This window comes from Perna viridis, chromosome 9 (genome assembly GCF_037379345.1).
Source record: "Perna viridis isolate PV_CMFRI_1.1 ecotype Kerala chromosome 9, ASM3737934v1, whole genome shotgun sequence".
Taxonomy (NCBI): domain Eukaryota; kingdom Metazoa; phylum Mollusca; class Bivalvia; order Mytilida; family Mytilidae; genus Perna; species Perna viridis.
The window spans coordinates 15853407-15880446 of record NC_142453.1 but is presented as its reverse complement, the minus strand read 5'-3'; the positions used below and the strand labels follow the sequence as shown (position 1 = coordinate 15880446).

At 33.2% G+C, this 27040-nt stretch overlaps 1 protein-coding gene across 11 annotated transcripts in view; it reads left to right on the top strand.

The window, feature by feature from the left end:
* The window catches only part of LOC148606946 (protein retinal degeneration B-like), a 66839-nt gene that overhangs the window by 14365 nt on the left and 25434 nt on the right, over nt 1-27040 (top strand). For 6 of the 11 annotated variants that reach the window (XM_088543647.1, XM_088543645.1, XM_088543646.1 and 3 more), the window contains exons 3-8: nt 11523-11935; nt 16445-16577; nt 20053-20256; nt 23666-23911; nt 24892-25251; nt 26248-26343. In XM_088543647.1, the coding sequence (XP_088399773.1) occupies nt 11858-11935; nt 16445-16577; nt 20053-20256; nt 23666-23911; nt 24892-25251; nt 26248-26343 (1117 nt within the window). In that variant the 5' untranslated portion in view covers nt 11523-11857. Of the gene's footprint in view, nt 1-2740; nt 2883-9835; nt 9937-11522; nt 11936-16444; nt 16578-20052; nt 20257-23665; nt 23912-24891; nt 25252-26247; nt 26344-27040 lie in introns of those variants that run through there. The other 5 variants (XM_088543643.1, XM_088543639.1, XM_088543642.1 and 2 more) reach the window with 5 other exon arrangements.

Genomic DNA, 27040 nt, shown 5'->3' with positions numbered 1-27040 from the left:
TTTTCTTGTGTTTTATGTAATTTTAGTGGCAGACAATTGTGGCGATGAGATGAATAAGTCTATTTTATCTTCATAAATATTTCGCATGATTTAATTTTGGCATTCAAACTTTGATTGTGATAATACAAAGTGAATCACCACAAAAATAACTACTTCGTTCCATTAGAACCACAGATTCATATTCCATTATCAGTTTGTACGAAATAGTGTGCTTTCAGACTTTGAAGGAGACAATCCGGAAGTAGAATAAGAGAAAGTTGGTTTAGACAGGTTAATTGAAAACAATCCAACTATATCCTCTTAAAATCTTCAATTGATGTGCTGTAAATATTAGTAGAATTTTACATTGTGAAGCAGTACAATTTCCAAGTACTTTAGATTCAATATACAATGAGTCAAGAATTAAACTTTAATATCTCTTTATAAAGTGTAGAAATGATGAAAAGTCTAGGATGTGGGCTTCCTCATCAGAGGTCCCTATGCTCATGATGAGGTGCATTTGTAAGTCACTGACCATGGACCCTCTGGGATTGAAACCTTGCATTTTTTGAAAATCTAAAATGTATTTAAATTTTCTATGAGTTATGTCTGAGAACTGTACTTTCATGGTTACATCAGGTTAAGATTTATTTAAGTACAATGTATATGTCAGTCTTACTCAATTAGAATTCCTCAAATGTGATGGCTTAATTTTAAAGTAGATCTTTATTTTAAGTTTGTTGGAAGATTTAGAAAATCTTGATTGAAGCGAGAACACATTTCTTAAGAATGTGTGGGTTGGCGATATTGAAGTTGAATTTTCCTGAAATTGGCTAAACATTGTGCTCTAAGGCATCTCTTCTACAGTTTCAGGAATTGATTTTTCTCGGCAACTTTAAATAGGTATTATTTTAGATCCACCTTGATGCAATCTCGCCTGTCAGAATCAGATGCCTACAGGTAATAGTGATTGATTTATAGTTTACCTGTAAGATTTTGTAATTTATCAGAGGTTCAAATTAACTTTGTTCATGTTAAATATGTATTGGACACTGTTCTTAATTATTTTGAATGTCTACTAGAGGAAATATAGTAACTATAAGTGATCTTCAGAGATTTGAAGCATTCCTGCCAATGCCTTTCTGTCCTTTAGAAAAAAATGAAAAATAACCTCTGTCCTAATTACCTGAAGTATCTTTTAAAAGTCTGTATTTTTATATTACCTTCAAATAAAGATTGTCAGTTCAAATGTATTTCTATTTTTCAAAGATAACATTTTCTGTAATTCCTCTTATATTGCTTGCTGGATTCTCATGAAACTGTAACGAGAAATGCATTTTTTTTAGGAATATCATTTAAGGCTGGTTATTTAAAAAATATACATGTATGGCCATGTATCAATCAATGTATCATTTTCTAAAGAAATGGATTTAATTATCCTACATAATAAAACCTAGATGAGTTGTCCCATACTACTGTACATCGTGTACTAAGTTACTGCCCTAGATTAATCCTTCAAGGAGGAATGACCCAGCCAGCGAAAGCTATATTTTATATAGCCTAGCTGGCCTAGTGGTCTAGGGCGCTGGACTTAATGCAAGCCGTGTAGCCATAGATGTCACAGCGGATGAGTTCAAGTCCAGAGGAGGGAACGACCAAAAATTTGCATTGCAAATTTGACAGTTCTGACATCGTCGGGAATTTATTAAACCCTTCTATAAGTTTATGTTATCTTCCCTGTGTCAATTTGATCCGATGGAGCTGTGTAGCGAATAGAGTCGTCACATTCTGAGACGTTTATAAATACATGCATAAAGCTACTTGTATCACATTTGTATTGTAGTACCAAGTATTTAATTTCATACTTTTTGTAGTACCAGGTATTTAATTTCATACTTTTATACTGACTTTTTATCTCCCATGGACAATCTTCCAAATAAGTTTTGTGACCATGCTTTAAAGAATGTGAAGTATAACTGTAACTGTGTCGCTTCACTGTTTTTTATTATTGTTATCAATATGGCTTGTGGCTTTTACACATTAAATTTGCAACCACACTGGAATAAATGAATGCAGTAAATGTGATATTTTCACTGATATTGCAATTTAAACATTGCAATTTAATCTTCTTGCTTCATTTCCTCAATTTTTTTATTATATGTGTGCATTTCTGGTGCTTATCCTACCGGTGCACCTGGTCCATGTCCCAAGTCTTAAGTGGAGTCTGGGTTGCTAATTTACTATATTTTTTGCTCATGTTACTATGGTTATTTCATGTTTTTTGTTGTGCATGTTTTTTTTCCATGTTTATATCTTTGGATTATATACTTTTGATTACTGCTTTAATCTTGATTCTCTTGATTACTCTTTGCCAGAAGTATGCAAAAAAAAAATGTCCTTATTCCATATACTGGTAATTCATTTTATTTTCAAGAAAATTTTATTCATTAGAAACTTCTTAATTCACCTTTATAGAGGCAGTAACTCAGGCTACATTGTCATTATTTCATACTCATTTTGTTTCTAAGTAAATTATCCCTTATGTTTCATACAAACCTTATCAACCAGTAATTATAAATAAATCTCAACAAAAGTGAGAATCTCGGAGCGCCTCTTGTCATTAAGAAAACCAACGTTTTTGAAGTCGAACAGCGATCAATACTGCAGAGTATCCGAGTCATGTCAGATTTTTGCCGAAGATAGAAGCATTGTATTGATCTGGCTTTAAATATCAGTGTATTATAATGAATGTCTATGTTTTTCTATGAATCTTCCTCTTTAATTATCCCTGGAATATTTGATTAATACAAAGGAATATAGAGGTGTGAATTGGTCAAATTGAGTGTTATAACTATTCAATACCATATTGAATAGTTTAGTGTGGATTAACTCACGTCTGATCGGTAATATATTGAAGATTACTTTTCCTGTTTGTTTACATTTTTCTCTTCTAGTTTTGGTTGGTTCATTAAAGCAATCAGTGCAAAATCAGTATGTCTCTCTTGAATAGTATATTATAATTTTTTTATAATTTAACTTGTACAAGGTCTTTCTTACTAAATGTGTTAATCATATTGAAATTTTATAGACATATGCTTCTGTGTGATTGATTTTTAATTGGAAATTTTGTAAATGTACTTTATAAGATCAACAGGTTGCAGAGATTGGTAATATGGAGAGGCAGGTTTTTTTTGTTTTTGTTTTGTTTTTTTTATCAGAAATGTGTACTAACCACAAGTCTCTTTGTATGATTTTTTTTTTAAATATAATGTCATCACTATCAAATATTCATTCACTATCCAACTGCAGTACAGAGACAGCAGACGGATAATGAAAAGTTAGTAATGTAGATACCTACTAAAATATTGATACAGAGAGACTTGTAGCAAGTCAAACTAAGTGCATGAACATCCCCTGGCTTGTTTTGGCAACATGTTGAAATGTTAATACATTCATCATCCTTTAAGGAAAGCTTAGTGAAGTACATGTATGTACATGACCTACATGTAATGCTGGACAAGCTGTTGCCCAGTTATTGAAATAACATGTATTTTTTCAATCCCTTGAGGACTTGTTTGACTGTAGTAATTTCCTTTTTTTCTGATTTGTACATTTTGTAATAAATATTCAGTAACTATTTAAAACATCCGTTTTGCCTGCCATTAAAGTTACCATTGTCAACAGTCTGGAGTACTGTCAATGCCAATTATACTCTTGACATCAATTTAAGCTAGCACTGTTTTTTTTTTTTTTTACAAATCTGTCTAAATAGATTAGAAAACAATGTTTGGTATAGACAGGTTGTTTCTATTAATAGGATGAAAAGTATTTGTTTAAACCAAAAAGAAGTTTCAGATTAATCAGGATTAATAAATACTCAGAAGTTTGGTTAGGTTACACTGTATTGTATGAACATACATTTTAACAAAGGAACCAGAACTTTTTGAACTGATTTTTTTAATGTGTTTAATTTTGTTATATGTTTTCCACAGTGGCCAGATTTAAAAGGGGGAGAGTTGTGATCATGTCAAAGTACATTTTGTACTTAAACCCTCTGCATTTATTTTTGTGCCTGCCCCAAGTCTTGAATTTCTGACCTCTGTATGTATTGTTTTGTTTTCACTCTAGTTTACTTTTATGTTACTTGAGTATATGTGGGACAACAGTTTTGATGTACCTGTGTATAATGATGTTTTGGGACCAGCCTGCCCTGTGGCGTGAGGGTGTACCTGTGTATAATGATGTTTTGGGACCAGCCTGCCCTGTGGTGTGAGGGTGTACCTGTGTATTATGTTGTTTTGGGACCAGCTGCAGCCTGCCCTGTGGTGTGAGGATGTACCTGTGTATAATGATGTTTTGGGACCAGCCTGCCCTGTGGTGTGAGAGTGTACCTGTGTATAATGATGTTTGGGACCAGCCTGCCCTGTGGTTTGACCTCTGTATGTATTGTTTTGTTTTCACTCTAGTTTACTTTTATGTTACTTGAGTATATGTGGGACAACAGTTTTGATGTACCTGTGTATAATGATGTTTTGGGACCAGCCTGCCCTGTGGCGTGAGGGTGTACCTGTGTATAATGATGTTTTGGGACCAGCCTGCCCTGTGGTGTGAGGGTGTACCTGTGTATTATGTTGTTTTGGGACCAGCTGCAGCCTGCCCTGTGGTGTGAGGATCTACCTGTGTATAATGATGTTTTGGGACCAGCCTGCCCTGTGGTGTGAGAGTGTACCTGTGTATAATGATGTTTTGGGACCAGCCTGCCCTGTGGTGTGAGGGTGTACCTGTGTATTATGTTGTTTTGGGACCAGCTGCAGCCTGCCCTGTGGTGTGAGGATGTACCTGTGTATAATGATGTTTTGGGACCAGCCTGCCCTGTGGTGTGAGAGTGTACCTGTGTATAATGATGTTTTGGGACCAGCCTGCCCTGTGGTGTGAGAGTGTACCTGTGTATAATGATGTTTGGGACCAGCCTGCCCTGTGGTCTGACGGTGTACCTGTGTATAATGTTGTTTTGGGACCAGCTGCAGCCTGCCCTGTGGTGTGACGGTGTACCTGTGTATAATGTTGTTTTGGGACCAGCCTGCCCTGTGGCTTGAGGGTGTACCTGTGTATAATGTTGTTTTGGGACCAACCTGCCCTGTGGTGTGTGAGGGTTTCCTTCTCATTTATTGAAGACCCATGGGTGACCTTGAGCTGATCACATATATTCAGCAATAACCAGTCTTAAAACACTGTGATTACAATAGCCTTATATTAAGCATTCTGTATAAAATTAACCTGTATAGAAAGACCACCTGTCCTGTGTGTTTATGATTTTCCTCTCTCCCTTGGAAGGTTACTGACAATAGATTTGAGTTATGTATAATTCTGAAAAATTTTCTCTGTTGTGTCAAGAATCAAACACCACATGCAATTGTAAAACCAGGAAACCTCTTACTCCCTAAGGTAAGATTTGCTAGCAGATCCCCCTTAGAGAATTTAAAATGTTACCCTTAGGCGTCTGATATTTCTCTTTTTTGCTCTCTCAGGGGGGTTGAATTTTTAAGTGCTATTCTCTATAAGAATCAGACAATGGGTTAATCGTGGTGGAAAAAACACAATCTTTCCATGAAATCTTATTCAAAATGTTGTCTGAAATGTAGATGTCTGGATAATAAGTATAGTAAAATCAAACCATAAGATGCCAAACCTCCAAAAGAAGATTTGGATTGATTTTGGAGATTTTGAATTAAACCATTTAGGGGCCATAAAGTGAGCTCTTAAATTTTAGTCAAATTCTTTTTCTCTGTCAAATATCTAATTGTACTTAAATTCAAAGCTGTATCAAGTTTGAATGGTTTGTCCATACTTGCCTCAACTGTTCATGGTTCCACCTCTGTGGTTTTATCAAGCTGTGCCCTGCAATTTTTTTTTATTAAATATTGTCTGACTCTTACAGATTCAAAATTATTGATAGTTTACTTGATTGTTGCTGTGCACAAGTCCAGTATCTAGTTATCTCATCAGTAATATATCATTTATAGTTAAAAAAATTTAGCATTCAATGGAAATCTTAAGATTATGGTATAGTGTCTTCAGTCATTAGTTATTTACAGTACATAAGTTTCACCATCTCCTAGAAACACTGGAATTTGCTCCCATTTCTGACAGTACATAAAACAGATGATTGTTTATGTTTTATCTCTGGCACTGGGTTCCTGAACATTTTCTGGATGAATGGGATATCAGTTCACCAATCAACAGGTGTGGTTCTGATTACTGTAAGGTAATTAACCTGTTTACCTAGACAGGTGTAGATTTGTACCTGTAATCAGCATTCTCGACATGTTCCAGATTGGTATGTCTGTAATAGCATACTTTAACATGCTGCAGATAGGTATGTCTGCAAACTTGTGCCTGACAGATATTTTAACCAGACCTGTTAATTTATAGAGTTTGGTGATTTAGAGTGGCTAATGCTGTAGGTAAGGGGGAACAGGTTGTGTTTGTAGGAATGTTAGTATTTTTTTGCATGTCTTGTGTTAGGTATGTTTTGGTTAAACAAATTACACAAGAGTAGCATTGTATTTTGTCTTGGGAAACTTGTGACATATTCTATGTACTACAAGTGTACCTTGGTACTTAGTGCTAAAAAACATAAATTTACTAACTTTTCAAATGGTTCTTTCCTGGTCATATCATGAAAACTGCTCCATGTTCTGTTGTATTGTATTTGCATTTCAATACAAGTAGGTATTATTAGGATCTCTGCAACAATGCAGAGAGCTTTTGGAATCTTTTTCATTTAAATATGTCTTCGGTCTAGCAGAAATTTTAGATTTGTTTTAGTTGGCCAAGTAGGAGAAAAGTACATAATTTGAAATTTGGTCAAGTAGTCTCTGAACCAATTTTGTGTATACTGTTATAGTGTCCCTTTATTATTGGCTTGCTGGTGCTCTTCTGTAAATGCATTGTGTTAGATAACATCCAGTCTTCAGCAGATTTAATACAAATGAGTAAAGATGGTATGTAATAGTGGGCATGATCTGAATCACATCGTTGCACATTAAGGGTAAAAAAAGTTGAGCCTTTCTATTATAGGCTGGCGGTAGCTCTACTGTAGGTGCACTTGCTCTGAACATGACCCAGTCTTCAGCAAATTTAGTAGCAATTTTGAAATTAGCTTTTGTGGCACTATTCCAATACTCATGATACTCTCTGTTTGCCATTTGATTTTCTGTGATCGTAAGTTGTTTCATTGATCTTACATAAAATGTTTTCTCAAGCTAGCTGATATATGTCTATTTCTAAATGTCAAAGTTTATTTAGACTTTAGCGCTAATTTTCTTTAAGGGATTTCCTCTAAATGTGAAAGGTCAATGTTTTGGGGAAGATGTGTTAATTCAATTAACTTAAGTACATTGAGGTTTAACTTTTGAAGAAGACATGAAAGAACTATTATAGAACTATTTAAACGTCCTTTCTGTTCTTGTTTTTGAAAGAAATGAACAAAAAACTATAATTTCAACTGTATTTGATTTTCTGAGATTTTTGTTCCTGTCAACATGTTTTCATTTTGCGAATAGTTTTTCAGCAAAGATTGATTGGAAATATGAATGAACAAATGAATTATTGTGTTTTCAACTGTTTTAATCTGAAGTGATTTATATAGCAGGAAATGTGTTTGAATTCATTTTTTCTCTGTAAATCATGATAGAGATGCTAAAACTTAGATACACCATAAATTGAGTTACTTTACTTAGCTTGATGTACAGTGTGAACAAATTGACTTTAATGATCCTACTGACATGCTATTTACTATAAGGTTATTATGGTGAAGTGAATATTCACCATTTGGATTTCAAAGCAATCCATTACCCATATTGAATTCTTGCTCTATATATATATACATATACTTTTAAAATGTATTATTCTAACCATGGAGTGAAGAACACTATGTATTTTATATACAACTGCCAAAAAAATAGCAGTCATATAATATGGTATGTATGGTGTTGTCATCAACTCTGTGTCGTGGTCCATATTGTTAATTTTCATCATTTTCTGTGTCTTCATTGTCCATATTTTTCTTGGTTTCATGCGATAACTTGAAAACAAGTTGGCTTATCTTTATAAAATTTTACATACTGCAAAAAGGAGGTAAGTATTCAGTCCCAACTGTTTTTGAATTACAGTACCTGAACGGATCCATGCAACTATAATTGGGATTGTTCATCAATCACTGATCAGTTTCTGGTCAGTCAAAAAATTTAACAAAACAATCCGTTAAACAGGTGATTGTTTCCTTTTTTCATCTTGTGACCAATGAGTGGACTGTATGTTTTATGGATTGGTTTGATTTGGTTTTCCATTTTTCACAAATTTACTAAATCATATAAATTCAGACATTATTCAATTAACATGTTTGTTAAATTTACTATTTTTAATGAAATCTTAACTTTATCATTTTAAGTTCAAAGTAAATTTAATATGTCACTTTGTTTGATTCGATCAAAATTCTAAAATTTACACGAACCAATCATTACTCATAGCGGTAGCAAAACATCAATCAGACTGGTCATCTGTTTTCAAGCCGTCAGTGATCATTCAATCATTCATCAGTCATTGATTCGTCAAATAGTTGCACCTACCAGTTCAGAGAATGTAGGGACCATAAATAAGCATCTATAGAATTTACTTTATAACTGCAATAAAATTGATGTGGATGTCCAGATATTTTTTCACTGTGTTCTATACATGTACCACAAAGGTCAGACCCGGGTTGGTTTGGGGGGTTTAAATGCTGAGTGACGATGGTCTTTAAAGAAGCATACATCATGCATTTTCCTGATTTTCTGATATTTAGACAATAACTTGACTTAGAGTTAAAATGTAGTTCTTTGAAATTGTACCACAAGGTGCCGTACCACCAAAGGAAGGCTGAGATTAATTTTTTAGGGCTGTGACAGGAACCAACTTAGGCTTAAGGGCAGAAATTGATCCAGAAACAAGCATTCTGCTGATTTCTGAATGATAACTTGACTTAAAGGGAATGGAACTCTTTGATATTGTACCACAAGATGTCAATTACCCTCAAAGAAAAGAATTTATTTTGGAGGTTATGACCATAATCATTTAACAATTATGCCTGAAAAGGGGCTAGGTTAAATCTGGTCAAATTCATATTCTGTGAGGCTCTGTCAAATGTCTAATTGCAATCAAAATTCAAATGCATGATTAGATAGTGTGTCCATACTTAAATGTCCCTACTGTTCAATATTTAACCTCTGCTGTTGTATCAAGCTGCACCCTGCAAGGCATTTTATTGTGATATCTGATTGAAAACCACACATTGGTTCAACTGCAGATAGTTTATATACATGTATTTAGTCCTTGGTCCATATTTTCTTGAAAGGGACCTTTGTGATTGAGACTGCACCACCTTATTGTATTGGCAAAAACTTTTAATTTTCTATGAATTGACCTTTCCACTTGGGTCTGTCCTCGAACTTTAATTTAAGTACTTTCCATAAATAGTGGCTTGCTTTCATAATATCTGAACTCTATGATAGCCGACATTTCATTAATGTAATTTGAATACCCTTATAGTTGCAAAACTATTGATCCTTGAATACTAGTCTGCTATTTTTTTTAACTCTTGAAGCTATTACTTCTATGAGGAATTTCCTAAATTTTGTTGAATTCAAGCTTATGTTAAATCAATGGATGACAGGTGTATTTAAATAAACTGCATACCTGTCACTACCGCCTGTTTGGGTAATTGAACTTTTAAACACCTTAAAGTTGTTTATATAGCTCTGATTTATTTACATTTTGAAATATGTGTAATGTAAATATAGTTTTTAACCTTAGTCATGACTGAAGGCAGGCATGACATACTGTAATTCAACTTAAATACAGAGCTAAATATTTTTCGAGTTTTGACAGACTGGATAGGACCTATTATTGGAATCAAAGGTCAGACTTATCACTGTTTTCTTAAATATTCATTTTAGATATATATACTGGTAGTTAAATTATTGGGTTTTTTTTTAACAGAAACATGAATTTGAATTCTGATCAATATGTATAGGAAAGCAAAACCAATACTCATCTGATTGGAAAAAATAAGTCATTTCATAAATTTTGTTTTTTTCACATGAACAAAAAATACAAAGAACCATTTAAAAAAACATGTTGTGTACACTAGAGTGGATTTATGATTTTGTTGGTTTTCTTGTTGTGAACTTTCCTCTTCTGGGTTGATGTTTATTAATTCTTATGCAACATTTGTTGTATCGAGGGATTTCAGTGGTTGAAACCAAAAATTGCAGGACATCAATTCCACAGTTTTCAAAGTATGCTCAGATATAGAGCGGTTTTTAAAGATTTGTAATTGTTTTTTTTTTCACAGATATATTTGACAGTGGCATTAGAATGGAGATAACTGAACTGTATTTAAAGATAAGTCATTGTCAAGCTAGATTTGACAGGGGCAAATATCTGTTTACTTCTTCTGTCAAATCCATGATACAGTAGTTATCTCCTACTTATGTAAGGGATGCTTCCAATTATTTATCTTCTTTATAGTTTTACTTTACTTTCGTCTAATAAAAAGCTTTTAAACATGCATTAAACTAAGTTCTTTTAAATCAGAAGAGGCATATCTTAATTGAAAAAGTTAATTAAGGTAATTAAAACAGCTGATTTTCATATGAGTTATTGGCTTGGAAGATTTTTCAAGAATTAATGATTTAGATTAGATCCGAATATTGATTACTCTTACTTGGTGCAATTGAATTCTTAACTGGGATTTTAAGTAGTAGTCTTTTTAAGAATCATGCAAATTCTGTAAAATGTGATACACCTGAAAAAAAAGGATACATATTTTAATTTTGTTATTAAGTTGCTTTATAGGTCTACATGATGAAATGTATAATTATTCACTCCAATCTGTCTGCTCTTAGGAGATAATCCACATGGAAAATCCAGTAGTTTCTATTGTATTTTGGTCTCAATTACAGAGTTATCTCCCTTAATTTTGAATTGTACATTACATTCTATATAATTTTTATCTCTTATGAACAAATGTTATATGAAATACCACATGTTACTTTCTGTTTACTATGGCATTTTAAACAAAATATCAAAAGTAAAAATATCTAGGCTTTTCAACCATGAATCACATTTTGCATGATTCTTATGTGGAGTGCTACTTAAGGCATGGCTGTCTTTAAAACCAACAGTTTGTTCCATTTGTCTGTTTGTCTGTAGTCAACTTATTTAAAATCATGCTATTTTTTTTTAGAAAGATTTTTTCAAAGAGAAATATGGTGAAGTTTCAAAATTTAATGTGAATAACTGAGTGATAATAATGCTTATTGATATTATCAAAAAAAAAGAATAAATACAATATTTTTCATCTAAATGGTATATATCTACATTTACATGCATTGTCTTGTTTGGAAAGCAGGAAAACTTCTCTTAGTGGCAAGAGACTGTATAGGAAATGTTTTTAAAAAATTATCTTCCTGTAATTTAAAATAAATTCTTTCTATTTCCAGGTCTGGTTAAGTATTAATACTTATTGTTGGAAGAAAGACTTGATTGGGATTAAATTAAGATGTTAAAGATGATTACTTAGGTACTTACAGTTTTTCTGCTTGGTCACGGATTATACAGTTTTATGGCTTATGGAAGTGTACATTCTCAAAAGTGATCATTTTCTTAAGATTTCAAATTTGTATTGAGACATAGACTTACAGTATTGCTGTAAATAGTGGTATAAAGGATGTAAAATTATAAGATCCATATATATTTTTAAAGTTGATAACATGGAATATACTCTGACGTGATCGATTTAAGGATTATTTACAGCCAGTAATAGGAACTAGCTAAGATGTTGGTAAAAGAATACAGAATTGCCTTGCCTATGAGTGTGGAGGAATATAGAATTGCCCAGCTTTATATGATACAGGTATGTTCCAGTTACTTGGTAGATTTTGGGGGACTTTACAGATATGTTTTAATAGCTTGGCAGATTTTGGGGGACTTTACAGGTATGTTCTAACAGCTTGGTGGATTTTGGGGGACTTTACAGGTATGTTCTAACAGCTTGGTGGATTTTGGGGGACTTTACAGGTATGTTCTAACAGCTTGGTGGATTTTGGGGGACTTTACATGTATTTTCTAACAGCTTGGTGGATTTTAGGGGACTTTACAGGTATGTTCTAACAGCTTGGTGGGTTTTGGGGGACTTATTGCTTCGGACCCACACAAGACTTATCAACTGTTCCATTCAGTCACTTCATGGGTATGCTGTGACTTAATGGAACAATTGATACATGTAGGTCCAATTTTAAGAAGATTAGGGGCCAACTTTATTTATAGATTACCCTATTGGACCCCACTCCTGTTTTTTCTTATTTTAAAATTTTTCTAGGATCTATCCCTGCCAATGGTCACTGTGGTTGCATTTTTTAACAGGTCATACTGATTTAAGGATATTGGGCACTATAAGTTTTAAAGTTTATCAATATCCTTTGTTTGTTTGATGTTTTTCTTGATGTAAATTTTCATTTTGTTTGAAATTGAATTTGGTAGTTTTAGTAAACTGTGAAAACTAAGAAAATTTGTTGACTAATCCATGAGCAATGAAATGCAGTACATTCAAACATACCAGTTGTTTAGTATTCACAGTGCTTTCCAAATAAGGCCAAGACAAAATATGTTTAATATAAACATATGATGAAAAAATTGGGAAGGTAGGTGAAATCATTTTATATTCTAAAAAATTTATACAGACACCAATTGGAAGATTTCTTGACTTTTATAATGCTCAACCAAAAACTGACAGTTTAGTGGCATTTTATATGAAATACAAATAAAATGTGCTAGGGTATCAGAAAAATGTGTTAGGTACTGCACCTAAAACAATTTTTTTTCATGGCCTAAATTTTTTGTACATGTAATAGAACATGGTTGCAGTAGGACTCTGCTGGAATACACATGGCAGGTGAAAGTTATTGTGGCCCCTAGGCCATTCGTTTGCCTACAATTTGGTAAAAATGAAAATTAATAGAATGATTCTTTATACAATTTAGTTATGAGGTCTTTAAGGAACTGAACTGGGAAATGAGTTAAAAGTCATTTGTTCCACTTGAATAAAAGATCTCATCAAAGCAGATCCTATAATTGAGGTTATCGTAACCGCTATTGTTGCCAATTTTTGTGCAAAAAGTAGCAGTTACTATATATTACATTACTAAAATAATGAACTGCCGTTCAATCAGTGGTGAAGCTATAGATTGGCAGATATCTCCAAAAAATCAAAGACAATTACTTTGAAGAGATACACTATGAAGTGATTTTTCTTTTTTTTTGTGATAAAGGGTTAATTTGCTTCTCAATATGTTTTTAGATCCTTTAGCACTCTATCAGTGTATTTAAATAGACAAATCAAAGTTTATCCCTAAAGTGTGATAAGAACTGTTTTATTTGAAAAACAGATGAAAAGATCACTATAGAAAATAAATACAATAGATATTTGTTAATGACTATGATAATCTTATGCTTTTATAAGCGATGAACTTTTGTTAACATGTAGATGCTCTGATACTTCATCTTGAGGCTGAGCTGTCTGGCTTTTTGTGTTGAAATCTGATGATATCCACCTGCCTGTCTGTCTGTCTGGAAGAAAGACTTTCCCGGTTGTTGAAACATTAATCAAATTACATGCATCAAAGATATATGTTCCAGCTGTTGGTGTAATAATTTTTCCTGGTTGTCTTTTTTATTGATTTTGTCAAATGACTATTTTCAAAGTTTTGAAAGAGTAGTTGATGTACATCTATACATATCATAGAGATAAAATTACAATTTTTGTGAATTGTTTTTTTGCACTTTTGTATATCAGGGAAAATGGAGAAGATTAGTATGTAAGCCGTGAAATTGTTTACAGTAAGCTAATTTTTTTAGCGCATCATTTCTTCCCTGGTTGTCATGACTTAATGTATATATACACATCATACTTTATACATTTACATGAATTTTCTGGAGTGGTAAGAATGGACATTTTATATACTTTTTACCTCAAAAAATGTATTTTATTTGTAGGATCTATCCTGAATTTTTATTTGTCATAAATATACACAATGATTATACAATCTTTATATGTTCAACATGGATTAGGACTACCAGACTCCCTGTAAATGAACAACTCATATCTGTCCCTTATTTATTCATGTAATTAGCAATAAGCATTCATACATGTACATGCAAGTTTGCTTCAGTTGATACATTCCCCACCTACCCATATTTTAAAATACAACTGTACATTTACAGTACACCTGTAGGTTTTGCTACAATGTACATGTACATTTGTACATTTATATATTTGTGTCATGCTGCTTCTCTTATAAATGCTAAGTAAGCTTATGGATTTCTATCCATACACACATGTAGTATTGTAATAAGATACTCAAATCCTCCCACATAAATATTATAGAAATAAAAATAATGCAAAATCTAGTTCAATCATTATTGATATAAATGAAGTATGACTAAGTTGAATGACTGTCCATCTTTTCCTGGATCAGACATGATATATAGCAGGAACATTCTTATGAATCTCAGTAGATATTGACCTGTGTGTCTCATGTGACCACTGATGGACAATAAATTACTGGTAATAATGAGGCATCTGAGGGTACTGCCTGTAGGTCAAAAGTTTGCATGTTAATTTGTGTAATGATGTATGATAGCACACCTAGTACCTACCATACTTGTATAATTGTAGTTTCAATACTCCTTAGTAAGATAGAAGTGCAATTTCAGAAGTCTGACTTTTGTATATATGTCTGTCTGTATAACACACTTTTGTAAGCGCTACTGCACCATAATTCATGAAACTTTGTAGGAACATTTAGTTAGGACATGATATGCAGTTGTGCATATTAGACTACCCTCATGAGTGCTCAATAGCAACTAGTGCTCGATGATAAATAATTTGATTGGTATTGTTCCTGGATTAATGGGTAATAGTCTTAAATGTTGGTGTTTTTCTGTTTATCATGTTCCAATATAAAAGTTCAATAAGGAAAATGATTGAGAATGTCTGTGGCAGATAATAATTTTGACATTAAATGTAAATATTTTTACATAGGCTCGGGGGGAGGGGGGGGGGGGTTACTCTTTGACGAGGTAAATTACCTTTCTGTAATTGTAAAAAGTAGATGCCATTCCATTATAACAATAAAAACATATCTTGGTTCAGTTGTCAAAGAATTTCAATTATTTCAATTTCTGTGATAAATTGCTTATTTATCAGCAAAATGCATATTGTAAATGACAAACTATGTAAACTTTTAATAAAAAACGTTAATGCCTTCAAGGTTTATTTTCATTATCAAGCACTGGCTAAGTGATGCTTTGATTTAGGAATTTTCAGTGGTTGTAAACAAGTTTGCCCACTGATGATGTAACACCCTTATGGAGTCTTTCTTGTCATTAAGATTGATGGAACCATTGTTTACTTTAACTAACGAAATGTCAGTGATGAAATTAAAATCTTCAATAATATTTTACCAAAACATTACAAAAAATTATCGAGCACTGGTCAGGCAATTCTACTAAGAATTTATGATCCACTGAATTTTGTGAGAGTTATACTCCTTTGAATTTGGAACAGAAAGAGACATACACTTTTGAAGGCAATCACAAACCCAAATTTTTTGGTTGTGTAACTTTCTGTTCTATTATACCATACACTTCAGGAGTATCACTAATTGGCATTGACTCACAGATTACTCTTTTGTTAATGGACATAGATTCCATGAACTGCAGGGTTCAAATACAAAGAAAAATTGTATTATAAATGTTTATTGAGGTATGAAATTAAAAAAACAAGACTGCAAAACCAAGTTTTTAAAATTTTTGTTTATGTTTTTTTTTTTGGCACAGGTTTCACCTGTAAATTACCTCAACCAAAGTCTTGGAGTAAAAGTTTGCAGTCCTACCTTTATTGGGGTCATTAATGTCTTGGACTTTTAACATTCCTGTAATTTGACACTTTAATGTGGTTTTATGATTTTCTTAAGTGGACTATTTATTTGAAAATTAGAAAACAGTTTAAAACCTTCCGCTGTTGAAAGTAAATTTGAACCTCAGAAGACTTAAGGAATATGACTGCTTCATGGGATGTCAGATGGTGTCTGGTCTTATCATTTTACTCCGTCTGCTTATCGTCACACTAAGTTGTCATTACAAATCAGGATATAATATATCTAAAAGGTAATCCCTAGCTAAATGTGTGCTTGTCAAATTTCATTGCACTTTTGTATAAACAATTCTTGAAATAGTCTAGAAAGTGAGAGGCCCTATAACTTATTTGTACATTTTTTCTTTCATAGGAAAATTTAAGAAGAAAGAAAATTGGCTATGGTTAATAAGCTAGATGGTAATGGTCATATTTGTATTTCTTTTGTAGAAAAAAAGCAGAGAGGAAAGTTCTGGAGAGGGGAGTGGAGTGGAGATAATTGTCAATGAACCCTACACAGATGGACCTGGTGGGAATGGACAATATACATACAAAATATACCATATAGGATCTCATTTACCAGGTAAAGAAAGAGATAAAGCGGGGTGGGATGTCAGGTGGTGGCAATGGGTATATAACACACAAAATATACCATTCAGAATTTGGTCATCAGATGAAGAAAGATATCATGGAAAAAGGAGGGGTTGCTGGTGCATTGTGATACATTGCTACTTCAACATGTGTAAACAGGGAACAAACATGTACACATGCTTTAGACTTCCAGTATTTTAAGTTAAATAGATGAATTGGTGAAAGCATACAATGTTTTATCTGCTTCTGTTCCCTCTTCCTCCTCAAACATATTTTGAATCATTAAATCTACAATTAATGACCCTGATTTGTTTACCTCCATTTTGCATTCATCACTAAGACACTAACTTGCCTAAGTTTAATGGTATAAGTCAAGTCTATTTTCTTGAAGATAGATTTTTCCCCATCTTATTAATTAGCTTTCGATTCTGGGGAGTTAATCCATGAAGCCAATTTGTGAACAAAGGATGTACAACAAAGCAGGGATTGTTACATTAGGCCATTGATCTTTGGCCACTTTATAATAACAATCCAATTGATGGTCAAGGTTATCCTTGAAGTCCTGGAACAGGTCCTAAATTCTAAATTGGGGGGAGGGGGTGTTCTATAGTACAGAGTAGAAATCATTTCTAATTGCTAAAATTTGTTTGTGGGATTATGCAAATTTTAGATGGGGGTAAATACATTACTGAAGAAGTCATGACTTAAAAAGTGGAGAATTATTTCTTAATACAAAGAATAAACAAGGGATCCAAGATTCTAGTGGAAATCAAAATAATGTAATCCAGGGACAAAGACCAGACATAGACAACAGACAAACACAACAAAGAACATAAAGTAACTAAAATAATACACACAAAATAACAAAAGTAAATGAGCAACTTGAACTTGCAACAAAGCTTGCTGCTGTTTCTTACGATATGGGGTTGTTGCAAGAAATATGACTAGATTGTAATGCCACTAACAATGGATGCATGCGCATTGTTATGATTTTACCCCAACTCAACAAGAGGATGGTATATTGGAACAACCTTGTCTGTCCATTCCTATGCCACTTTTGTCTGTCATTTCGTCCTTCCAATTTTCATCTCAGTTATCTTGGCTTCTTATGGATGGATGGATTTCGTATTTAGTGTGTGGATTTATATTGATAGGGCATATACTGTAAATGATTTTGAGTTCTGTCTGATATCAACTGCCTGTTTCATTGAACTTTGCCATTTTGCAAATTATTGTGTGAATGTAAATAGACTTATCAATGCTTCAAAGTGATTGTTTTCATGTTGAACAAAACTTCTTTACTACATGAATGTCTCTGGGTTGTGTGCTCACCTGGTGTGTAGGAGGTGGTAGGTTTGATCCCTGGCCAAGTTGTACCAAAGACTTTATAATTGGTAGTCACAGTTTGACCACCAAGTAGGTAGTATTCAAGTGATTAAGTCAGAATAATGTGTCTGATAGGGGTGGCATGCTTACCTGTGAGGTAGCACCATAAATATCCAACTCAGCATGTCAGACTAGAATGAAACAGGGTGTGTTTGATTGGATAATTGTTCTATCCTGCCATGCATGAGATATTGACCATAGGACATTAAACCATAAGTAGTCAATCAACCAATCTTTACTGTCTATCTGTCAGTCTTGTGTACTGTAAACGTATTAATTTTCACAGTGTAGTAATTTTTGCTATTTTCGCGGTTGGCAGAAAACTGTGAAAAATAGTATATGTGATATTGATTTGTTTACACTGTATCATGCATATCATTTTTTTTTGAATTTGCGAAAATTAATACCTGCAAATATGCTCACTTGACAGAATCTGCAAAAATTTTCAACCACAAAAATTAATAGGTTTACAGTATTTAAATAGTATACTTTGCATATTCATTAAGTTTTCAGTATTTCTTCATGTAGGTTATCCCAGTTTCATTTACACAAATGTTACTTAAAAATGTGTCCTCCATTAACAATTAGGAAAGGATAGAAAAAGGATAGAATGACTTTTGGCATATATTATTAGTATAGGGTGTAAAATGTAGAATCTTTGGCAGGTCCTTCTTGCTGTGTTTACATTTTTATATTTCTTCAGAAATACTGAAAATGACCTCTTCTAAAATACATTTCACAAGGACTGAATCTAAGAATTTTGTTGAGATTGTTGAGAATAAAAAGGAAGTGAAGGTGGTACCTCAGTCTGAATATACAGTTAGAGAATACTTCACTGGAACATGTACATGTAGCATCCATCTGGACACAAATAAGGTTGATGAATAGAATAGCACAGTATCTGTATATGATGCCAAAGATATTTGAAAATCAAATAAAATAGCAATGATTTGATATTTTTATTATAGTTGAATATTGTTATGATGGCATGATAGCATATTTATAAGCACAATCATATAAAATTCCATCTGTTTCCTGTAGATAAATATAAAAATCATCATAAATTAAAGATTTAGTGGGACACAGAGTAAATGTTGTTGCTATGAATCTTTGCAGGCAGTAAATTAGTTTGTCATGAAAAATATAATGATGTACTTTACTCAGACAATTAAGACATTAATGCTATTGACATGTACAGTACATCTGGTGTGGATGTTGCTACTTACACTTATCTTGGTCAATGTCGGTGGAAGCAATAAGTTTTTAAACTGAATTCTCTGCTGCACCTGGTTATATATCATTACTTGTTTTGTTTGTTTCTGTCCTTTCCTTCAAATTCTCAATGACTAGCCTGAATAATAGAGGACTGTATAGGATTCAACTTGTCCAAAACAAGGAAAGTACTCATCATTTCACTAGCCCGAATCAATTGTTACTATCCCCATCTTTCAGCTAGTGGCTAACGGCGAGCACTGTTGAACAGAGTTCATTATATTTAATTTTTGTGGATGAATATTTGTACACTAACTACTGTTGTGTAATAATTAAATATGGCTGTGCTCTAATTGTATGTGAAAGTTAAGTGTTCAAAAAGTTGTCAGTTCATATGGTTGGATTTTGTCATTTTGGAAAATGTAGATTGAGTACATATATATACAAAAAAAGTTGTCCCATCTCATACCTTCATATCAGATTAATGATGTGTCAGATAACTAGTTTTAAAAAAAGTTCATCATGTGCCCATGCTTATCCACCATGTAGAAGTGATAAGATGTAATTCAACCTATGTGTACTGTAGTAAAATAAAGATAATATCCCGCTGTTGACTATTACATTCAGTTAAATAGAATTTTCTAGAAGATATGAAAGATTTGCAGCCTGTAAGACGAAAAAAAGAAATGGGTCTCATGGAAGTGAATTATAACATGCTCCTTTTCTAAAGATGAACTTGTGAATCAGTTTGAGTAATTTTTAGGGTTCTGTATAAAAAAATAATTTTATAACAAAGAAGCTCAAGACGTACAATTCCACAACAAATATACCAGTTAATAAATTTAAGAAATTTTCATCTTCTCTTGTAGGTTGGTTTCGAGCCATTTTGCCAAAGTCAGCATTAAGGGTAGAGGAGGAAGCCTGGAACTCATACCCATATACCAAGACTCGCTACAGGTGTCCATTTGTCGAGAAGTTTCTTCTAGAGATAGAAACTAAATACTTAAATGATGGTGGTGCACAGGATAATGTGTTTAAACTTGCATCAAATGAGTTAAAACAGAGGCAAATTGGTAAGATTTAAGTTCTGTTGTTGTAACCATGGTCTGATTGGCCAATATGGATTGTCTGTTTCCAATATGACAAACAGTTTTTGGGCCTATCCCAAAACAGGAATTTCTTGCCTCAGTATTTATTGCTTTGTTTTCACTTTCAGTTTACTTTTATGTCCCTGGAGTATATATGGGCAACTATTTGCTGTACCTGTGTATAATATTGTTTTGGGGCCAGCTGCAGCCTGATCTGTGGTGTAACTGTTTCCTTCTCATTCTATGAAGACCCATGAGTGGCCTTGAGCTGACATTTTTCATACTGGTGGGGTTGTTATCTCTTTGACTTATTCACCATTTCCATTATCATTATATACTTCTTCTTCAGCACTAACAGTAGTTCAGTAATCTTATGCCTACCTTATTTGAAGGAGCACTGCAGGTACCTTAAAATGCTAATTGGTAGTCCTTTGGGCTAGCTATGTAAATTAATTCTTATTTTTTTTTAGTCCTGAGGGCAGGAGGGAAAAAGTAATTCTGAGCATTACTTTAATTATCTATCAAAGAGTCCTGTGGGCTACCTACACTATTGAGAAAAGAATTGAAATCCTGTCTTCCACTGGAGTTGTCCTTCATTAAGAAACAATAACTACTTATCATTTTGGAGCACCTCAGTTCTTTTCTGTTCGGGTTCCAGTGTATATATTTTTGTGTTAGATATAGTGAAAATTTGCATTAGCGACACTTTTATAAGATTTAAGGCATAGAAATATCTGAGGCAAATGTATTTAAAATTTGATTTCTAAGACACTTGAAGCTTAAGTAGGATTTGGCATATATGGCTACCTTCAAACACTAACAAAAACTTTTTAGCTCCTTCGTGTTCTGTGACTTGTTGGTCTGTGGTCCCCTTTTGTCCTATCAGATTTGCTGTCTTGTTGGAGATAATTTTGGTATTATCATTTTAAAAGTAGAATATTTTATACATCAACAAATACTTCACTCAATAAGTTGTGCAAGTTGGGAAACAAAAAAAAAAATGTTGGCTCATTTCACCCCGAAAAGTGGAAATTATAAACACAATTCCATCCCATGTTTAAATTGATGACATGTAGTGGGCGTTATCAAAATAACATTTTTTTTTTAAATTGAATTTAGAATTTCTGCACTAAGATTTTGTTTTGAACTTACTCTAAGGTACTGAAGTGCTCTTTTGAAAGAATTTATTGTCTAGAATTCCAAAAGGCTTTTGTTTTTATGCACGCTTTGTTCTGATAAGATTAAAAGTACTTGCAATCATTTGTCTTTAAGGAAATTGAAAACAGTTGCTCTCTGTGCAATAATATTTCTTGCTGACTTATCTGACAGTTTTCTATTGATGGAACAGTCTTTGGGTGTTGTTTTTTTATTTTTTTTTGAGCCAAGATGTAGTATTAGATCTAAACCGAATTTTATCCACATGCACTCACTGGCTTGATCTTATTCAGTTGTCTAAAAATACATTTGAAAATAGCTGTTTCAGGAAGGTATTGGTGCACTGTATAGATGTCAGGGAAAAAGTAAAAACTCTTTTCAATCATTTGAACCACTGGACCTTATGGGTATAATTTCTCTTCCCACTACACAGCCAAGTTAAAGTGCAACATATGATAACCATATATTGTGGTTATCATATATTTATCAATTATTAGCTCACCTGGCCTAGGGTCATATCGCCATCACTTGGAGTCAGTCTTCATCATCATTACCCATTTTTCCAAATTCTTCTTCTCTGACACTACTTGACCAATTGGAACCAAACTTGTTTTGAATGTTCCTTAGGGAATCTTGCATAGAACTGATGTGGGGATTTTTGATTTGTTGAAAAACATGGCCACCATTACTAAAATTAGAACATAGGGGTCAGACAGTAGTTTTTTGCATATATCCAAAAACTGTTAGATTTAGCCAAATTCTGACATAGGATTATAGTGTTCAGCATGATGAGATCTGTCTGTGTTTCAAGTTTTTTGTTTTAATCTGTTAAGCCATGTTGGAGTTATTGCTCTATTTCAACCTTAATGTTGCTATTTTTATTGTTATTTCTTTCAAAAACCTTCACCTCTGACACTACCACTTACTTGCCTATGAGTATCATGTGATATTCATATGATGAATATATGTAAACTGAAACATATGGTAACAATACATTTTTATCATGATCCTTTCATATGATTATCATATGTTGCACTCCATATTTATGATTTTCATCTTTGGCAAAGTTAGTGGTTTAAGTTGCTTTTTGAATCTTTTATTACTACATGTAAGTTATCTACCATTTGTTGTTTACTCTACAACAGTTCTGTGAACATGCAAGTATTAATATTCTTGGATGGATTTTGACTTAACTGAATATAACTGAACTAGTCCTTTCAAAAATCTGGAACCCAATCAATTATCAAATTTAAATGCCAAGATCACAAGCTTCACACAATGAAGGAACACTTTGCACTTATCATTGCTATTGTTTGGGACAGGACCAACAGAAATGATCATATTTACTGCAAAAAAGATTTTTGAAAGTTAACTCTCAAAATTGGCAATGACTGCATGCATGATGAGGAGACAGCAATTTCATATATTTATCTTGCAGGACTAAGTATTAATTTGAATTATAAAAGTAGGACAAGGCCTCTTAAAAAAATTCTACAAAGCACTTTAAATGGTATCAACAAAGTTCCTTCCAATATTGAGGTGGGGTGGGTTTCACAACACCTAAGGGAAATAACTCAGCAAAACGTGAAATTATTTTGTGACATTTTAATATCAAACTCAAAGCATCTTAGTAATCAAAAGAATTGTTGATAGAGCTACTATATACTCATTGAAATTATTCCCATGTGGTTAAAATTTCTGAAAAGTTGTATGTTTTACTTCTTTTATCAAAGTAAAACACTGAATAAAAGTTAAAGAAATTTGAGCCAATTAAATTTCAGAGAAGATGTAAGGTACCCCTTCAAAACAAACAAATTTGATCCCTATAAAAATTAAAACATCAGAAGCAATTTATGAATGATTCTAGAAAAAATGAAGAAATGTTAATTTGTCCTCTTATTCAAATATTTCTTTCTAATTTTTTTGTTGTTGTTGATTTTTTGTCTCATTTTGTTGAACTGTGTTTGATGATGATCAGGGGTTTTTCAGTCTTGATTGTCATTATGGATCTCACACGACCGCCCCTTACGGGGATTCTGTTAGTTGTTGGAGGTAGCGGAGCCCAGCCTTTGGGATACCCGACTCAGAGTTTATCCTACTAGTGTTGGGCTGCTCTGTTGATGCCCTGGCTTACACCTAGACCCCATGTGGGTCCAAGAGCATTTCCCCACTCTGTTTAGGAGTACGTCACTGTGTAGAGTGAACTGTGTTTGATGTAACTGAACCTTGTTTATTTCAGATTATCTAGATATAGTCAAAGACCCAATATCAAGTGGGGACTACAGAAAAGAGGAAGACCCTAAATTGTACAAATCATCAAAGACACAAAGGGGTCCTCTGTTGGATAACTGGTGGAAAGAATACACAAAGGCTTCTGAGGATGGCGCTTCAGGCAAAACAATCATGACTGCATATAAACTGTGTCGTGTGGAGTTTAAATATTGGGGCATGCAGAACAAAATTGAAAGATTTATACATGAAATAGGTAAAGTAGAATAGGAGAATAGAGGCATCCTTCTATTCTTGTGATATTTTTTCAACTGATTTCACATGGTGGTATAGCTCATGTTTATTTCAACCATAATATAGCTTAAGTAATGCAATAGGAACTTTAAGGTTACTTTCTAACTTTGAAAAAAATGAGGACTTGCAAATTCTATTATTTCTTTTCTATTCAAGCATGCAGGGGGTGAGGGGTAGAATTCACATTCAGTGGCAAGCTCTGGAAGAACTAATGCCTGTGATCCGACAAAATAAAATCTGTTTCTATTAATCTGCAAAAATTGAAAACCAATGAACATACATGTAGTTGTGTGTATCAGTCTTCACAGTTTTGGTAAATGATTGGCATTTTATAGTATAATAAACAACTACCTGAGGAACACAAAAAATATGAGATTTTTCTTTGGAGAAAAATAGGACAGGTTTGGATGAGTTCTTTATTTTTGCACTGCAATAATTGTACGATGAAAAGGTCCTGACATAGTGTCTACCAGTAGTACTTCATATACCAATAGGTCATTATGCTGAAAGTTGCCACTCCCAACCCCCAACCCCCCCCCCTCCCCAAAAAAAAAAAAAAAAGAAAGAAAGAAAGAAAATATAAAAATAAAAACTAAATGGACTAAAGTGTAGCTGTGGTTCATTTGATTTTAAGGTCACCAATCAGTGCATGTATAGCAATTGGACCTGAATACTATTTGCTATATTATACTTTTTATATCTAGTTTACTCTGAGTCCTTTGAGTGGAAGAAAGTAATAAGCATTCACAACTTCCAATGATGTCATCGTCTTTAATTTGAAAGCAAGGTATATATGGACTAACAGATAAAAAAGTAAACAAGTAAAACTTTTACAAAAAGGTCACATGTGATATTATAGAGAATATCTATAATTTTCATTGTTTATTGCTCTAAAAATATCTGATGTAATATTGATTTACTTATATACCTTTCTGCTTGCAGGTCTTAGGAAAACTATGCTTAGAGCACACAGACAGGCATGGTGTTGGCAGGACGAATGGTATGGCCTTCAGATCAGCGATATACGTCGGCTAGAATTAGAGACACAAAAAGCTTTGGCGGAAAAAATGCACTTTTCTAGCGATAATGAAGAAAGTGAGGAACAGGTCAAAGAACCTGTAAATAAACAAAACTCTTCTTCCTCTGTGGAGGAACGTCCAAAAATTCCAACTTCTAAGTCCGAAGATACTGTATCAACATCCTCCGACAGCAAAATGTTGGCAGGGCACCAGTCCAAGGATTCACCATCTATAAAGGAACGTAGATCATTGTCAACTTCGTCAAAGTCAAGGTCATTTGGTAGTATGTACTTGGTTTCTTAATGAGATTATATCTTGGATGTTATACCCAAAAATATGTCATAGAAAATTGTTGATGTACAAAACATATTTTTTTTTAGTACCAGTCCATTGTAGTATTCAGGCTCAGCTTATGGTAGAGGTGATTCATTGTGTAGAAATGTTCTGTCTATGCTATATTTTTACATGATGATTGCTGCACAATGAATTAATTGAAAATGTAACCATTTCTAGTTCATTTTTATTTTAAATAATGACCTGAAACAAAGACTAGGACCTTTTGAAAAGTATTACAAAATATTTTGCTATTTTGTGACATTTATGATTTTAGAAACTATTTCCTTTATCAGTAGTATCAGAGTTGACATTGTGGCTGAGACTATGACTGCATGTATAATTATCAATGTTAACATCAATTATATCTTAGGAAAAATAGAGCTTATTATAATTGGCCATTTTTACTGTTGCTTTTCTTGCTTTTGCTTGGCCAGCCAGCTCAAGGGAGAAGATCAATCTCAACAATAATCAATCTGATCAGTTCTCTGGAAAATACCTTACTTAAATTCACTTTGAAATACTGATGATAGAGAATATTTGTGTAATCTAAATAATGATTAGCTTCCCCATAATATGCCATGAATTCTCAGATGCCCATATTCATCCAAGAGCTTGTTTTAGGGCTTACATGGGTAGAAGGGGTGTTTTTGTATGTGAAATTTACAAAAAAACATATCATATTCTGTCTACATCTGGACATTCATATGATCAATCCTATGGTGGTGTAAACATTTCTTTTCCTTGAAAAGTTCTGCCTTTAGCACATGTCCAGAAAATGTATGTTTTAGACCATGTGAGTTTGGTATAACGTGTCTGATTTCACAAATAAAATATGCTTAAATTACCAGTATGGAAACAATATTAATGTGTTATTATAACTAGCACTTACATGACTTAATGAAGATACTAAGAGCTAAATGAAATAAATAAATAAATGTTACAGGTTCAGCCAGAGAAATGTCTACTACAAGGATATTTGAGAGTTTAGAAAAGTTGCAAGAATCCAGCTCTGATGAAGAGGAGTTCTTTGATGCGGAAGGTAATTTAAGACTTGATTTGTAATGCTGAGTATGTTTGATACAGGTTTAAAATTCATTGAATATCAACAAAATAGACTTATTTAACTTGCAGTGTCGTGTATCTTGGATTTTTCTCACATTGATATGCGGTGGATGTATTAATTTTGGTAGATATTTGTGGATTCTGTCAAATGAACATGATTTTGCAGGTATCAGTTTTAGCAGTTTGAAAAATGACAAGTGTTATACAGTGTTAAAAATTGATTTCGTTGGTACTAATTATGGCTGGTTGCTTTCATTCAAATTGGCTTACAAAATGATAAATGTCAAGCAGGCAAGAGGCGAAAATATTATTGTAGCAACTATAAATCAGAGCCACTAGATATTTGGTATGCAACTATTTAATGGAATGTGATTTCAGGTCTGTTGCACTTATACTTCCTGTTTACAACAACCTCACTGTTTCTGTCTTTGACCCATGCTTTCCTATTCTGTTAGAAAATAGTGAAAATAAAGACACCACAAAAATTAGTACATTTACAGCATACATGTACGAAACATAGGATAAAAATAGTAGGTAGAAGGGTCTTAGTAAAAGTTTGGGTATCATAAACAGGACTGGGAATACTTCAACTGCAGATCAACTGTATATAAATAGATTTAGCTCCCTTATTTAAGATTCTTTGGGTGGCAACAAAGGTTCCTAACAACGACATA